At 49.8% G+C, this 16,487-nt stretch overlaps 5 protein-coding genes and 1 non-coding gene across 6 annotated transcripts; 4 read left to right on the top strand and 2 right to left on the bottom strand.

Moving 5' to 3' along the window:
* Positions 1 to 398: 398 nt before the first annotated feature.
* Positions 399 to 3,695, top strand: ACHE_41045A (putative nitrate reductase; the record flags this gene model as incomplete). Its single annotated transcript, XM_043279312.1, has 6 exons — positions 399 to 638; positions 706 to 2,019; positions 2,076 to 2,239; positions 2,289 to 2,677; positions 2,730 to 2,853; positions 2,927 to 3,695. 6 exons carry the CDS (start codon positions 399 to 401, stop codon positions 3,693 to 3,695), a joined length of 3,000 nt encoding a protein of 999 aa, XP_043137003.1.
* A 699-nt stretch (positions 3,696 to 4,394) lies between these two features.
* On the top strand, positions 4,395 to 5,510 carry ACHE_41044A (putative sexual development protein (LsdA); the record flags this gene model as incomplete). The annotated part of the gene is made up of 2 exons (XM_043279311.1): positions 4,395 to 4,754; positions 4,803 to 5,510. 2 exons carry the CDS (start codon positions 4,395 to 4,397, stop codon positions 5,508 to 5,510), a joined length of 1,068 nt encoding a protein of 355 aa, XP_043137002.1.
* Positions 5,511 to 5,763: 253 nt separating this feature from the next.
* ACHE_41043S (polysaccharide lyase family 1 protein) lies at positions 5,764 to 7,077 on the bottom strand (the record flags this gene model as incomplete). The annotated part of the gene is made up of 4 exons (XM_043279310.1): positions 5,764 to 6,102; positions 6,166 to 6,399; positions 6,455 to 6,551; positions 6,605 to 7,077. The coding sequence occupies 4 exons, from the start codon at positions 7,075 to 7,077 to the stop codon at positions 5,764 to 5,766; spliced, it is 1,143 nt and encodes a 380-aa protein (XP_043137001.1).
* A 3,967-nt stretch (positions 7,078 to 11,044) lies between these two features.
* On the top strand, positions 11,045 to 12,040 carry sdh2 (succinate dehydrogenase iron-sulfur protein subunit SDH2; the record flags this gene model as incomplete). Its single annotated transcript, XM_043279308.1, has 3 exons — positions 11,045 to 11,468; positions 11,514 to 11,665; positions 11,717 to 12,040. 3 exons carry the CDS (start codon positions 11,045 to 11,047, stop codon positions 12,038 to 12,040), a joined length of 900 nt encoding a protein of 299 aa, XP_043137000.1.
* A 277-nt stretch (positions 12,041 to 12,317) lies between these two features.
* Positions 12,318 to 12,389, top strand: ACHE_t40015A. Its single transcript has one exon. It is a non-coding gene; the product is annotated as a tRNA-Ala (tRNA).
* A 210-nt stretch (positions 12,390 to 12,599) lies between these two features.
* ACHE_41041S (class II fructose-bisphosphate aldolase) lies at positions 12,600 to 13,385 on the bottom strand (the record flags this gene model as incomplete). The annotated part of the gene is made up of 1 exon (XM_043279307.1): positions 12,600 to 13,385. One exon carries the CDS (start codon positions 13,383 to 13,385, stop codon positions 12,600 to 12,602), a length of 786 nt encoding a protein of 261 aa, XP_043136999.1.
* Between the last annotated feature and the right edge of the window lie 3,102 nt (positions 13,386 to 16,487).

Here is a 16,487-nt window from a genome sequence, read left to right as displayed (position 1 = left end):
GGAGGAAGAGATGAATTGGAGATCTTGGATGGAGTTGGGTTTCGGTTAGTTTGGGAGCTCGTTACAGCACTCGCCGGTGTGGGAGGAGCTCTGTCTCTGTTTATCAAAAAGTCTGTCTAGGAGAAAGCAAATGGTATGGCTCGCATAGAACTCAAGAGGACTAATTTACTGTTCACTCCCAATTCCGTACATATAGCTGAACAACCGGCCATGACGTCAGAAGTATCAAACAGGACGACGTAAGCAAACCTTTTAACTTAGACAGACGGGCCATGGACACGATTGAGATTTTCTGAAAGACTACAGAATCGAAGCGTCTAAATCGGAATCTAGGCAGATGCTGAACATTGCCTTGATCAAACTCACCCGAAAGAACCAATTGCTTTCTGTGAAGTAAGATGCCGGAGACATCAGGAGCATCGAAGAAAGATATTTTCAATGAGCCACATTGGACCAAGACACACAGTCATCGGGTAGGGTTGCGAGACGGCGATGACCGATTCCCCGGTCTGACACATTCCGGAGATGACTGGCGGTTTGCAATTGAAGAAGAGGCCGAGGAGAAGATCCAAGAATTGAAAGAAAAGGCAGCCCGCGGAGAACTGCTCACTGTTCGCGACTTCATTGCCAAACAAGAGGTCAGTTCGAGTGCGTACCTGCAGCAGAAGAAAGAGAAACTAACCTCATTTCTCATCTTTACTGTAGGACTTTGAATTTAAACGACCAGAAGTCCATCCGAAGAACCGGCGATATGTCCTGCACATTACAGAAGATTTTATCAAAGAGGGACAAGGTTGGCTCATTAACGAGAAAAAGCGCCAACACGAAGAAGAGAAACGGCAAACGCAGGACACAGACAAAGAAGAGGACTCGGAACCCGAATCCAAGAAGGGAAAGAAAGAAAACGAGAGTAAACCTGAATACAGCCCGGAGCAGCAGGCGTTTTTGCGGAATTTATGTGAGGAGGCGGAACATATACGCTCGATGAAACAGAATGACGGCAAAGGCCGTTCGCCTGCGTGGACTGAAATGACGTCCACGCAAATTGACGAGTTGGATCAATTCAGCCCAGATAACTGGATTGCGCGACCCGACACTCTAATCCGAATCACTGGTAAAAATCCGTTGAACGCAGAGCCGGATTTGTCACAGCTTTTTGATGCAGGCCTTATCACACCGAACCGACTTCATTATGTCCGAAATCATGGCTCAGTTCCGAACTTGGAGTGGGCGAATCATAAACTTGAGATATCAGCTGGAAGATCTCTGGCACTTCTCATGGATGACCTAACAGACCAATTTGAAAGCGTAAATATTCCGGTTCTTCTGGCCTGTGATGGCAACCGCCGGAAGGAACTCAATATGATTAGGCGGTCCAAAGGGTTCAATTTCGGCCCTGGGGCTGTCAGTTGCGCGTACTGGAAAGGAGTTCTGTTGCGGGATGTGCTTTTGAAAGCTGATATCATGCAGTTATTGGACGACTACCCAAGTGCGAGTCTTTGGGTTCATTTTGAGGGCGCAGATGAACTCAGCGAAGGGAGGTATTCCACCTGTATACCCTTGGAATACGCTATGGATCCGAATAACGACGTTTTGCTCGCTTATGAAATGAATAACAGCCCTCTGCCAGCTGATCATGGATATCCGCTCCGACTGATCATCCCTGGATATATTGGAGGTCGGTGCGTGAAGTGGCTGGCGAATATATGGGTGACAGATCGTGAGAATGACAGTTACTACCATATATATGACAACCGTGTTCTTCCCCGCTTTGTGACAGATCCGAACTCCGAATTTGCGGACATTTTATTCCACAACCCGAGTACCATCTGCAATGAACAGGCATTGAACTCTATCATTGTGAAACCAGCCCAAGGTGAGTCAATAAGGCTCATCGATGTAAAGACAGGCCAAACATATCGGATAGAAGGATTTGCATATAGTGGAGGCGGGCAGGAAGTACAGCGTGTTGAGATCAGCCTGGATGGAGGTGAAAACTGGTTGTACTGCGTGCGGCGGGTAAGCTATGACCAGATGAGCATTTGCCTTTTTCGAGGACTAACATTGTCATGCAGTATCCTGAAGCACCACTGCGGCACGGAAAGAAATTTTGGACATGGCTGTTTTGGCATGTTGATGTTGACCTTTCACGAATGCTGGAGGCCCAAACCATTACCGTGCGATGCTTTGATGTAGGTAAGAATACGCAGCCTAATACGCCTTCTTGGAATTTGACAGGGTAAGTCGGCTCTTCCACACATACGTTTCAATCACACTAAGTATCCCAGAATGATGAACAATTGCCAGTACGTGGTCAAGCCACAAGTCATCAACGCCCCTGACACAAACGAGTTGCTCTTGATGTTTCGTCATCCCTGCGAACCAGGTTCTGGAGAAGGCGGATGGATGAAACCATCCACAGAGATTCAAATGGAGCAAGCTAAGCGCTCCGCAATAGCTCCTCAGAAACAGTTCACTCGAGAGGAAATAGAAAATCATTCCAGTGAACGGGACTGCTGGATCGTGATCAATGATAAAGTGTACGATGCCACCAGTGTTCTGAGTTGGCACCCTGGTGGCATAACACCGATCCTCAATCATGCTGGGCGAGTTCATTCGGAGACGACGGAGGCCTTTGAGAGTATTCACGATGACTTTGCCCAAAGGAAGTTGCAAGGTGTGATCCATTATCGTGGTTTTTGTGGTAGATCGTTAACAAGTGTGGGTAGAATGCGCCTTGGGAGTGGTGACCGACAAAGTAAAGGAATTTATGAAACACATGGCCGAACAGAAAGCCAAACAGAGGGCTATGTCGGCCAGAAGGGATACGGATGTAGCACTTAGCCGGCATAAGTAAGTCTCGTGTTCAGCACATTTGCAGTCCATTACTAGAGGTATGCAAGACTCACCCATAGCTACAACGCAGATGGACATTGGTGCGACTTGTGCGAAAAACCAAGATTTCAGGGGATACCAGTCGGTATACATTTCAACTGCCGCCGTCCTCCAAAACATTAGGGTTGGAAACTGGTCAACATGTGCAACTGGGATTTCACTTCCGAGATCGACTGGTTTTTCGTCCGTACACTCCCGTTTGGCCAATCCTCTCGAGCCAAGACGGAGGAAGTTTCGATCTAGTCGTAAAGACGTACTATCCAGATCCAGGACAGCCAGGAGGAACCATGTCGAATATTCTGGACTGTCTTCGGGAGGGTGAAGTGGTGGAAGTGAAAGGACCATCTGGGCAAATCAGATATCAGGGTAATGGGGAGATCCTCGTTGACAACAAAAAGTATTCTTTCGATCGTGTCACCCTGATTCTTGGTGGTTCAGGGATAACCCCGGGGTACCAACTTGTCGCCAGGATTCTATTGACAGAGGAAGATCGAACAGAAATCAGGGTTATCGATGCCAACAAAACCGAGGATGATATTCTATTGCGTACAGAACTTGATCAATTTGCGCAAGACAACTCGGACCAATTTAGTATCATCCATGTTTTGTCTAATCCGGGGAAAGATTGGTCAGGCGAAACGGGCCATGTAAACGAAAGGATTCTCCGCCAGTATGCGTTTGAACCAGACGATAGATCTGTGGCCCTCTTATGCGGACCTCCAGCAATGATCAAGAAAGCGGTGCTGCCAGTACTTAAGGACTGGGGCTATCATGAAGACAAGAATCTGTTTGGATTCTAGCTTGCATTCGAACGCTCGGGAATTACTCTACCTACCAGACTGAGATGTGGTTGTTGAAGATGTAAACTGGTTCGACGTTGATCTTCTCCGGCTACTATCGCACCAACTCATATTCAGGGTTATTCTTATCTTTAATATGATGTGTTCTCGGGATGTTGTCCTGCTCATCAGAAGATTGGCTTAGTTATGTTTTGCAACTCTGGTTCCCTTCGCGTGTGTTTAGACTTTGGTTTGACGAACCCGAAGACGTACTTTACGGCAGAAAGTACGGGCATTCTGACAAGTAGAAAAGGAGTGCCGTTGGTTTCTGGAGCTTGATGCGATTAGTTTGTTGTGGCTGGTTTCGAGATGTGTGGCAGGATAGATAAAGATAAAATCTATACAGAAAGGCGAATTTCACTGTTTTCTGGCTCAGGTAGACTTAGGCAAGACATGATGTTCGGAGCCGGAGTTTCCATCGAGACGGCGTGGCCTGCTCTTACCCTAAATGGAAACCATGCGGTCGTACCTTCCGTACACTCATTCGGGAGCGCATTTCGATCGAGGCAGCACCTCCTTCTGTATCCTGCCTTCTGTTGTTTCTTCTTCTCTCCTCCAAATTCAACCTCTTCCAAATCCATCCCAAACAGCATTCTGCGTTCCCTTGGCATCAACATCACTCTTGGTGACAATCGCATCTCTTTTTGCATCTCAACGAGAATGTTCTTCCTCAAATCCTCTGTCTTTTGCCTCTTGGCAGCTTCTTCCATTGCTTTCCTTGCCTCGACCCAGTCCAAGCAGGTCGATTTCCCTCTCCCTGACAGTCTACCCGATCCGTCCCCAAGCCAAATTGAATCGATCCAGATGCGAGCCGGTGGCACGTTGCCAAACACGCCCCCTCCGATGCGTATTAGCAGCGAGGGTATCAACAACTTGAAGGTCATGGCGTTTACTGAATTGTCCGAAGTGGCCTTCTTCGACGAACTCTTTCGAAATATCACCACCAACGTTCCGGGCTACCAGATTGCCAACGCGCAGGAGCGTGACATGATTCTCAAGTCTTTGACTACGCTGCTTGCTGTACGTGCTGGCTTTATGGAGAGAGACTATTAGTGCTAATAGCAGCAGCAAGCAGAACTGCAGACGATCGCGGAAAACAATGGCCTACGACGTTTCAACCTCAACACTGTTCGGCCTTGTCATTATAGTTTCCCTGTGTCCGACTACAAATCTGCAATTGCACTGGGAGAGGTTTTTACGAATTTGAAACTGGGCACGATGCAAGATATCGTCACGCGGTTCGCCAGGGGAAGTGACTTCGACCTGGCCCTTTTCGCAACGTCTATAGCCGGTCAGAAGGGGCAGCAGTCCGGCTGGTTCCGCATTCTTCAAAACAAGGTAGCTAGTGCTGTGCCTTTTCCGACGACGGGAAATGTCGACTTTCTCTTCTCGGCTGTCCAGAGATTCATCGTGCCGAGCAACTACTCTAGCATCGTCGATATTCCTCTGCGTACCTTCCAGCCGCTGAACATCCTTACGCCTCCTGGTCCCCAAACGCAGCTCATTCGGGTCTCCTGGAAGCCTACCACGGGCGGTAATCCGGGACAACTGTGGATAGCCTATATCAACCAGCTGAATACGCCCATCGTCGAGCGAATGAACATTATCTCTAGCAATAATGAAACGGTGGTGGCTGAAGTGTTGTTTCCGTATGAGAAGTACCTTTTGAACGGATTGACAATCGCAGCGGTAACCACCAGTGGCGGACCGTTTGCGAATGCAGCCGAAGTGTCACAGGCGACGGCGTTTGGACCAGGATTGATTACTGTCAACTGATTCTGCGCATCGTTGTTTGGTGCTTAGCAGCTATTCGGGTTTGATAAATGTTCCATGAAGACTTGTATATATTATCCTCAAAGTCAATCAATTGAACCGTGGAATGAGTTATTTTTAACTAATAAGGATCCAAACGGAGCAATGAAGTAGATACAAGAAGAGAAGTGATATTATGTCGAGTTCACCAGCTAGCCGCTAGGGCTATGTCGTCCGACATGAGCAACGTGTGCTCTGAACCTCCTCTCTTTTGTCTTTACAGGTGTCCCTGACCGGCGTTGCTGGTAACGCTCGAGGCAACATTAGAGTAAGTATCAGCAGAAGCAATGTTCTGACCCTTGAACTTAGACAGCAGGCTAGTATCGGCCTGGTTGAAGGTACCAGAGCTACCAAAACCGTTGATCTGACAGTCTCTGCCAAGGTACGAGGAACACTGAGCGTTGGTGCTGGAGTCAGGGGAAGTGAAGAGCTGGCCATCAACGGGGTCCTCGACGGGGGTAGTAACATCCTGGAAAACATTACCCTCAGCAAGGACGTAACCACCCTCGCCGATCTCGAAGGCGTGGCCGGAGTTGTCGTGCCAGTAGTTGTTGACCTATCGTTATTATTAATATTATCCCAGAATGCGCAGGTTTGTTTTAAAGGGAGGAAAGCTTACAGCGTGCAGCAAGGTGTTACCCTGGATCTTAGGAGAGCGGCCACTGGTGTGGTAGATGTAGTTACCCTTCAAAGTGACCAGATCGTTGTTGCCGTCGAGGTAGATGCCCCAGTAGTGGTAGCCGTCGCAGGTGGCGGAGTAGTCGGATTCACCGTTGATGAAGGAGTTGGAAATGGTGACGCGGTTGTCTTCCTTGGTTCCGAGGACGATGTGCTGGCGACCAATGCGCTCGGTCTGTACTTTTTTTAGCTTCTTTATCTTGATATAGGAGGAAGTGAAGGGGACCTACGGTAACGTGGTCGATCCAGACAAGGTCACAGTCGTTCAGGGTGATACCGTCACCTCCCCAGACATACTGGGGGTTGATATCGGTGACAGCGATATTCCTGTTTCTGTTAGACACGGAAATTTGAAAGGGGATAGAACTGATAGAACTCACTGAATAATAATGTTCGAAGCACCGCTGACAATCCGCAACCCCTTGCCCTTGATAATACCCTTCGAGCCCTCACCCAGAATAGTCTTATCCGACGCAACAGTAATACCCAATGTACCCGCATTATCATACTTCACACTGACACTCGGCGCATCAGGCTGGTAGTTGGTGCACCAGTCATTCGAGTTGATCGCCTGCTGACAGGCCGAGCCGGTACCCCAAGGCGCGCAGCCAGTCCCGGTAGTCGTGCCCTCGGTACCTGTGAAGTCGAAGGTCTTGGAGAGGACGATCACGCGCGCCTCATCATCGCCCAGGTACGAGACCAGCTCGTCCGTGGAGGAGGGGTAGACGGGGGTCGCATCACCACCGCCGGTCACACCTTTCGCGAAGCCTTCGGCGGAGCCGGAGACGCTGATTGCGGTGGTGGTGGTGGTGAAGGCAGCGACTGCTGCGGTGAAGAGGGAGGTGTATCTCATGGTCAACAGAGAGAAACAAAAAAAAAACGAAAGACTATATAAACTGGTCGGCGAAGAAAGAAAAGAATGGAATGGATGGATGGTCTAAGCAGTATCGATCAGCGGCCGTTAAACATTTTATACCTTGAGTACTCCCACGCAGTCATGTAGGTTAATATCGGGATATAAACGGATAATATCCAGACCCAGAAGTACCTGAGCTAACACCAATTTCGGCGACAGCAGCAGCAGCAGGTTAACACAATATGGATTGATTAATCTTATATTGAGTCCCCTCCGAGCGTCTCACGATTCCCGATTAGGAAACCTCCGAGAAGCACAGGGAAAGTGCCCCGGCTGACAGGGCTGATGGAAACTCTAGATTTCACCTTGAGACGCTTATCTGATTTTTTTGTTTGCTGTTGTGGACCGAATGATTTCCGAACACTTACTGGAACAATTAACCGGGGCAGTCTGGAAAAATGTGGATTTGTCGGACCCTCAGCCGTGACCCATCAGAGCCGGTGGATGAGTGACTATCACTGTTCATTTCGTGATTTTGAGAAAGAGATGAGGTTTACTGTGCTGTATATTAAGGAGAATGTCGAATATTTAAGGAGTCGTATGATTGTACTCAATCCACTCAAGAACAACCGAGGTTTGTCAAAATTGTGTAAGGACCTTAGATTTCGGGACATCAGGTACCCTGATAGGGTCTTCTTCCATGAACAAACAATGCAGCGAATGTAATCCACCGTGGCCGACGAATCGTAGTGAAGCCTATCGTGGAAAGAACCAATCCGGACATCAGTTGAGACTCCGTGGTGGATTCCTTGGTCTAGCACTTCCTTGAATCCTCTACCCAAAGGGCTTTCGCCCAGACAGAATATTATTAACTAGATTTATCCGGCTAGCGAGTAGTGTAACTACACCTCCAGGCAGACGTGTCTGGGTATGGATTCGTCTCTCGAGAGAAACTGTACCCTCGAGGGGGCTTCGCGAGGTCCCAGATAATATACTGAACTTCAGCCAAGACAAGGTCCTTCTTTTTGGGTGGCTCTGAATCACACCATCAATTCGTAGAATACCTGTCATTTGACATCATCTGGTGCCTGACGTTTACTTACACCTTTTCATTTTTTTGGGTGTAAACTGACAGGTTTCGGCGAAAATTTCGATTCTCATGCATCAGCCACAGTTGAAGTACGGCTGCAATCTTCAAGCAAGAAGAAAATCAGCTGGGAAAACGGGCTGTCTGCAATTGTCATTTCATCCATTAATCTGGACATGTCAGCACGACTTGGAGCATGGTTGCCCTCGAGAATGGATCCAAGCGGGAATAAAGTCTCCCTTGACCGACGACTACTCGATGGATTTCGACTGAATGCAATGAAAAGTTTTTGGCATCAAGCATTCTTTCTTGAATCGATTTCTCCCATACATTATTTTCGCCGAGTGTCAAAATTGTTGGACATGCAAGCAGCCAGCCATTGGTGTAAGCATCGAATGGCCCCAGCATTTTCTGCTAGGAGCCGGAGTTGTCGACAGCGAGAGCACAGTGTCTTGTCCCCCGACAGAACATCTCAGTTCTGATGCTGTCGTTCTCGTTTGATACTACTAGGAAATCACTCGAGCACGATCAGATGAAATTGTCAGCGCCAGGGTAAATTTCTGCCATATGATCACAAAGTTCCATTTAAAATGATAGCACCACAAAGCGACTATAAGGTCGGACTTTATATCGGGGAGGCGGGATTGTTGGTCCACGGTGGCACTGTCATGTCGTTACGCACCATTGGAAAGGAAAGACAGGTTTGCCGAAGAGAAAGGGGCCACGCACATTTATACACACGAAAAAAAAAAAAAATTGAATGGAGACCAGGGCTTTATTGAACGGTAAAGGATTGAGAGAGGTTCTACTCCCAGTCTACCCCGTACGCCGAGGAGGACAAACTAACGCTGTGCCTTAGGGCAAATTGCCCGCTATTTGCACCTAATGATCGCGATACGGCTTTCTTTCAAACTGCGATGAACCCATCTTCCTCAAACGAGAGGAAGGATGGCCTGGGAAACATTTTCAACAGCCTCGTGAATTGTTTAGTGCCAGGGGGCGCATCTCAAATCCGATCTGGGCTGCACATGGGCTTCTCAACCCAGAAAGGTGGCAATCAACCATGTCTTTACGACAGTGAATCTTGCCGCCTCCCATGTCTACACATACGAGGAGGAAATCCAACGGGACCAGGAATTCATCAATGTCACCAACTAAAGAGAAAACGGTCAGACTTTCCGGGACACGGAAGGAAGTCACCTGGAGGGGTATCTTCACCGCACGCGAAGAACAACCCTGTATTGGCTATGATTCAGTATTATCCTAACAGGGACACGGCCGGCGGAGGCTTCTTTTCCCGGCGTTATGGTTTTATAAGCACCATGAAATGGATTATCCAGAAACTCGCCATGCTAAACCGATTAGTGCAACACGTTTAGCTAGATATGATCTCGGAGAGATATAGGCGCAGCCAGGATGTCCATCAGAGGAAAGATTTCACAAGCCCAGTAACCAATGGGAGTGCTAGTATGTTGGCATGAATGAGCTGACCTTACATCTTAGCGCAAATTGCAGATTATATGTATCAGGCGCAGGTCAAGTATGGTTTTGTTTCGAATTACAACGGAACCGTCTTCCTGAAGCAGGAGGAAGTCCAGCCAGTAGATGGCCATGTCATTCATTCGTCGACTTCAGGACGCGAAGCTAAGCATGGGCCCGATGAGGGTATTTCTGTTAGGGACTGCACGCGGTTTATTGTGAACCATGCATGTGCAGAGGAGGTCGTGCTTCCATTAAGATGTCTGGGTTGATATAGAGCGAGATTGACAGTGCCACAAAAAGACCAGTACCGTGACCTAGAGGTTTCGGAGTATAGGAGTCAATCGCCTGGGTCATGTATATGCTGCACCGAGAGAGAGCATAGAGAGAGAACATGGTACGATTCTATCCGGTAGCGGCCTGTCAACAAAACGACCATCGACTGTATGGGAAATACAGAGCGTTCCTAAGGGGAGCCACGGTATACAAAACGGGCATTCTCCAACCTGACTCAGATTATGTGAAGTTGGATAAACTCATTTTATGCTTTAAGGCAAGTTGCCCAACATCTGCATCTAATGAGATACGGGTCTTTTTCACATTACTAGGGCGCATCGGAAACCCATGTCTGGAAACCAGCAAGGAACATCAGCCACGCTCTGAGCTGAGCCCTCCGCAACAATTTTCTCGAAACAAGAGGAAGTACGGCCTGGGAAAATAGCCTGTTGCAAGCAGCTGCAAAACTAACCATTAAAAGCGATTACCTGAATCGAAGCCAGACAAATTCGAGCTCATTGACGGCCCTCAAAAAGCAGTGCAGGGATGCCTGTTCCAGACTATAAACCCACGGGGCGACGACTTCCATTATTCGATGCACAAGCCGAAGATGAACTTAGGCTTTGATCTGTTCGTTGACCTGGCCTGTCTCAACATGGCGTGTGTATGGATTTATTACCCCTTACGGCTAAATGACGCCGGATGAACGCATTTCCATTGGTGCCTCAGGCAGGATCACGTGAAGACATCGGGATCGAGTTCCGGGTACCAGCCATGAAGAGAGATAGAATAGAGAGATTGAAAGTGATTTCCTTCTTAGATATAAATGGCAATAGTGCCATGAAGTCACCGTTAAGGTAGGAGAGAACCCGACATTCGATTGCCGTGAGTCCCCGACGCTTTCAATTAGCCACACCGTGATTGGCCGCCCAGGGCTTAGTCAGGCGATAGCCGACCGTCTGCCCGAGGTTAGCGTTGCCTCTGCTTTTCTCGTCGTCGATTGTGATCATTATTGATTATTGTTCTGTATAGGCCTTGTGCTGGCTGTTGCTTTCTCTCCACTGTATACCTGCAGAGCAGCGTCCTCTATCCCAATTGCAAACCCTTCTACGAATATACGCCATGGCTGCCCTTCGCTCGACTTCGCGCCTCTTCGCCTCCTCGAGGCCCCTCTTCCGTCCTGCCGTCTTTGCTCGTTCCTACGCGACCGTCGAGAGAGATAACCCGACGACTGCCACCGGATATGCCAACCCCAAGACCATTCCCGCGACCCAGACCTCCGATGTTGCAGAGCAAAAGCCCTCCCCCGATGCTCGCATGAAGACCTTCCACGTCTACCGCTGGAACCCGGACCAGCCCACCGAGAAGCCCAAGATGCAGAGCTACCAGTTGGATCTGAACAAGACCGGTCCCATGATGCTGGATGCGCTCATCCGCATCAAGAACGAACTCGACCCGACCTTGACTTTCCGGAGAAGCTGCAGAGAGGGTATCTGTGGAAGTTGCGCCATGAACATTGACGGTGTCAACACTCTTGCTTGTTTATGTATGTATTCGGCTGGCTTGCTTGAAACAAGAAGCTAATTTGTAGGCCGCATTCCGACCGAGACCACCCAACAGTCGCGCATCTACCCATTGCCTCACATGTACGTGGTCAAGGACTTGGTCCCTGACTTGACCCACTTCTACAAGCAGTACAAGTCGATCAAGCCGTACTTGCAGCGTGACACTCCTGCCGAGGACGTAAGTCATACTGGATTCAAAGGTTGAATTGGACGGTGCTAACTATAGCAGGGCCTTGAATTCCGCCAAAGCCCCGAGGACCGGAAGAAGCTGGACGGTCTCTACGAATGCATTCTGTGCGCCTGCTGCTCGACCTCGTGTCCCTCGTACTGGTGGAACAGCGAGGAGTACCTCGGACCCGCCATTCTCCTGCAGTCGTACCGGTGGTTGGCCGACTCGCGTGACGAGCGCAAGGCCGAGCGCAAGGCCGCTCTGGACAACAGCATGAGTGTGTACCGTTGCCACACCATTCTCAACTGCTCGCGGACCTGCCCCAAGGGTCTGAACCCGGCTTTGGCGATTGCTCAGATCAAGAAGGAGCTTGCTGCGCCATAGACTCGGAACGGATGATAAAAAGGATAAAATGCGCTATACCTGACTTTCCTTCTGATATGTGATTCTACTGCATTCTTTTGTCGGTTTTAATTTTTTTGTACTTTGATTCCCGTGCTGGACGGTGTTGCATGTTTCTATAGTGTAAATGGATTGTTCTTCTTCATATTTCTTTTGTTGTACTGTTCAAACTCCGGGGAGTATGGAGGCGGCAATCACCGGCATTTGCCATCCGGAATTTTGCCTCATCAGGCACTCAATGGTGAGTGTTACATAATCAGGGCTGTTAGCACAGTGGTAGTGCGCCCGCTTCGCATGCGGGAGGTCGTGGGTTCGATTCCCACATAGTCCATTTTTTTTTTTTCCCCTAGTGTGTATATATGTCTTTCTTTTTTTCTTTTTCACTCCATATTCGCCATTCCAGTCAATACGCAATTAATTGTGTAGATCTGCGGAGTACAGAAACACATGGAATTGGTGAGGACCTTGGTCTGGCATGTATGCATTTAAAGTGAACATCCCTCTGTCTCTACTCCGTATAGAGAACAACATGACATGAAGATCAGTAACGCCCCGTCGACCCCAGCATGTCCATACACCTTTCGACAGCCTTCTGCATCGCATCCGTCGCCTCCTCGATAACACTTGTCAACGGCGCCTTGCCAGCCCTCTCGCCCCAAACCCTCACAAACTCATTGTTCAACACCTTGTTGATATTGATCTTGCTCACTCCACACTCAATGCACTTCTGAAAAATCTCCTTGTTAAACGGGTCTGCACCGTGCAGAACCAGCCGTACCCGATCCCCAACCTTCTGCCGAATCGAGAGCAGTCTGTCATACTCCAGCTGAATCCCCCGAGGACCATACTCGCCATGCACGTTTCCAAAAGCAGGCGCAAGCCAGTCAATCCCCGTCGCAACGAATTCCTCACTCTCCTCAGGAGTCGTCAACATCCCCTCCAAATCCGCAGTATCAGCAACCCCATCCTCACCCCCCTCAATCCTCCCCGGCTCTGCCTCCGTCGCAATCCCCCTCTCATGACAGTACGCCACAAGCTCCCGCGTGAGCGCAAGGTTCTCCTCCTTCTCATAGTGCGACATGTCCACCATAATCCCATCAAAGCCGCCGATGTCCGCAGCGCGACGGATAATCTCCGGCGTCTGCGCGTGGTCCATGTGCACGGCGATAGGGACCGATGCAGTGGAGGCGGCTTCGGCGGCGGCGTGCACGAGCAGGCCGTTGGCGTAGTGGACTGCCCAGGGGAAGAGGAGGATCATGGCGGGTGAGCGCTTTGCTTCAGCGGCGCGGACAGTCGCCAGGATGCCTTCGAGATTGTAGCAGCACATGGCGGGGACGCCGTAGTGGTGCGTGTAGGCGTGGTCGAGGATGGCGCGGGGATTGGGCATTTTGCTTCCTTTGGAGGGCTGATTTGAATTCAGTTGAATGGAATGGTATTCAATGCTATTGACCTGTTCAGGCAGGTCTTTATACTACTCGTGGTATATCAAATATGGCGCATCGGCCTTCAAGCCGAACCCCCGCGCCGGACATCCCCCGACTGACATCACATACACACACACTTCCCAATCAGGCAATCCCCACTACTACCCACATCCACCCCAGGGGGGGAAAAACAAACTACGAAAACACCCGAACAACACCCGTACTCGGCACCCCGCCATCAACCCTCCTCCGTGCCAACAACAACACACTCAACGCCGCATTCCCCAAATGCAACGGCACATGCATATCCCTCGCCCTCTGCACAACCCTCTCCAACCTCCCAATAGCCTCATCTAGCGTCTCCCCCGTCGTCCCGCTCTCCCCTACCCCATCCCTCATCTCATTCGCATGTTCGTTGAATACGCGACTCCCGCCGGCGGCGTTGCTAACGAGATCGTAGAACTGCGGGAAGTCGGTCTGCAGGTGTAATGCGAAACCGACTGCTTCGGCGGCCGCGACGAGGTTGATTCCTAGTGCCAGGTCGAGGACGAGCTGGTAGGCTGATTCGGCGTCGATTTCGGTAGAGGAGGAGACGTCGGCGATGGGGGTGGGGAAATACTGGCGGACCATGGCCGAGTCGTCTTTGGAGGCGTAGCCTTGGGATAGTGCGGCGAGGTAGATTTGTTCTGAGGTTGAGGAGAGCGGTGTCGGGAAGTGTGCTTGCCGTGCGGATGTAGTAATAATCCCCTACCATCGTTAGTATCGTGCAATCCAAATCCAGGGTGAGGGACGCACAGCATCCTTAAGGATAATCGTCAACGCACTAGCCCCCGGATTCCAATCCTCCTCCACCATCCTCGGAAAGCGATTCTCCAACATCCACGTCCATCCCTTCCCGCCCCTCAACCTCTCCTCCGTCTCTCTAGCATTGAGTCCCAAACGCGCCGCAAACCCCATAACCTCACTCGCAGCCAGGATATGAATCGCCGCAAGAACCTGGTGCAGCATCTTCATGTTACTTCCCGCGCCGACGCCGCCGGGGACAAGATACAACTTCTTCTCATCGGAGAGTTCTTGGAGGATTGGAAGGGCGGAGGAGATGGCTTCCTCGCTGCCGCCGGACATCAATGATAGTGTCCCGTCAGCTGCGCGGAATGTACCCCCGGAGACAGGGGAGTCGACGAGGAGGACATCGCCACGGGAGCGGGAAACGAGCTCGTCGGCGACGGATTGGACGTAGTACGCCGGCACGGTGGAGGTGATTATCAGCGTCGCATTCGTTGGCAAATCTGTTTCTGTTGGCAAACACCCACACAACAACCCAATCCAATCTGTAAACAGGCTCAAAACATACATTCAACAACCCCACCCTCCCCAAACAACACCTCCTGCGCCTGCGGCGCACTCGCAACCATGCAGATATAAAACTGCTTATTCTCAGCAGACTCTCGTAACGACGATGCGGGAGTCCCTCCCGCCGCCGCAAAACGCTCAACAGACGCTGGGAAGACGTCGTAGCCGTGGACTTTGTAGCCGGACTTGACGAGGTGGGTGGCCATGCCGAAGCCCATGGCGCCTAGGCCCACGAAGCCGATGTTTGGTTTGGACATGTCCTTTTCTGTTTTTCAATTCTCGGTTGAATTGGGATGCGTTTGTTGGAGGAGGTTTGTTCGGGAGTGTTTGTTGGATATGAATATGTCGGGGTATTTATGGGGTTGGAGATGTATGCAGATAGCCGGGTCGCAGCGATGTCCGAGGTGGTTCGGAAGGGTTCCGATTGTATAGATGCGGGATGTTAGATTGTGGAGTATATGATGGCATTCACTGTTTGATGGAAAAAGAAATGGCTCATAATAGGGCTGCTCTTTCAATTGATCCGTCTTTGTCTTTTGCTGTCCTTATTGTCTTCATCTTCTTCGTCACCGTCGCCATCGTCTTGGTGTTTGCTCTATATACTACTGAGTCTTATACTACTCAGTTTTATATCACTCAGTTTTATATATTAGTCTTGTATATCACACTGCAACCATCAGGAAGGAATCTCAAGCCCTTTTGCGAGTGCCGGTTACACTTGCCATGACACCTCATCGGATTTCGATAGTGTCTCCAGCGGAAGACCTATGTCCCAAAACCACAAGGGCCGTTCCCGGTTGTACCTGGACGATGGCAAACTCCAACATTCGTATGTCTATCCTGCTTTGAATATTCGCGAGTGAAATAGCTGACCTTCATAGACTGTCAAAACCGTGAACAGCATAAACTGGCAAAACGTGCCAAATTGACAAGTCCCGTTTTTGGTCTACGCCGCTCGCGCTACACGACGCGAGCACTTTCCGTGGTAACAATGGTTTGCTTTTAAATTGATTTATATATATATGTATAAAACTTCGGTGAGTATTCGCTGATCTCTTTGCTGTCAGTTGTGTGGCGAGAACTAAACAAGATCAGCTCGCCAAGTCCTGCACGATGCGCTTCTGCCTTGGGATCGGTCTGCAGGGGCTGTCCTCCCGGAGTAATAGCTGGGTAATTGAGCCTGTGCTCATCCAGCCCATTCCATGGATAGAGAAGTCCGGCGCAGCTGGTGGTCCTGGCCCAGTTGCGGGAAAGCATCCTGCTGGTCGCCGGCCGTCCGATTTTTTCTGTGAGAGATCGCAAGAAAACTATCCACTCTATCGCCACCTATGTATAGCTCTGGTGCTATCGTCTACAATTGCCAAGCAGCACTTCATGCCCTTTATGTGGTTTCGCGTTGCAACGTTTTTTCTTTTCTGGCCTATGAGGACTTCTAGATTCCATATTCGACAATCTGAACACGCGTCGTTCGAAACTTTGGTTAAGAATTGAAAAGCTATGTGTTCCGTACGTAATACCTCCATCCTCTATCTCTGTTGTGCTGGCTGACGTGTGTGGACTGATAGAGCTCAAGACAATCATTTACATGGCGGATAGACCCTTTTTAAAGTAATCCCTGGAGTGCTACGCGAACCCAGGCTGTTCGACCTAAT

The sequence above is a fragment of the Aspergillus chevalieri genome, chromosome 4 (genome assembly GCF_016861735.1).
Source record: "Aspergillus chevalieri M1 DNA, chromosome 4, nearly complete sequence".
Classification (NCBI taxonomy): domain Eukaryota; kingdom Fungi; phylum Ascomycota; class Eurotiomycetes; order Eurotiales; family Aspergillaceae; genus Aspergillus; species Aspergillus chevalieri.
Note: the sequence above shows the minus strand (reverse complement) of the source record. Positions and strands in the feature narration are given on the sequence as shown.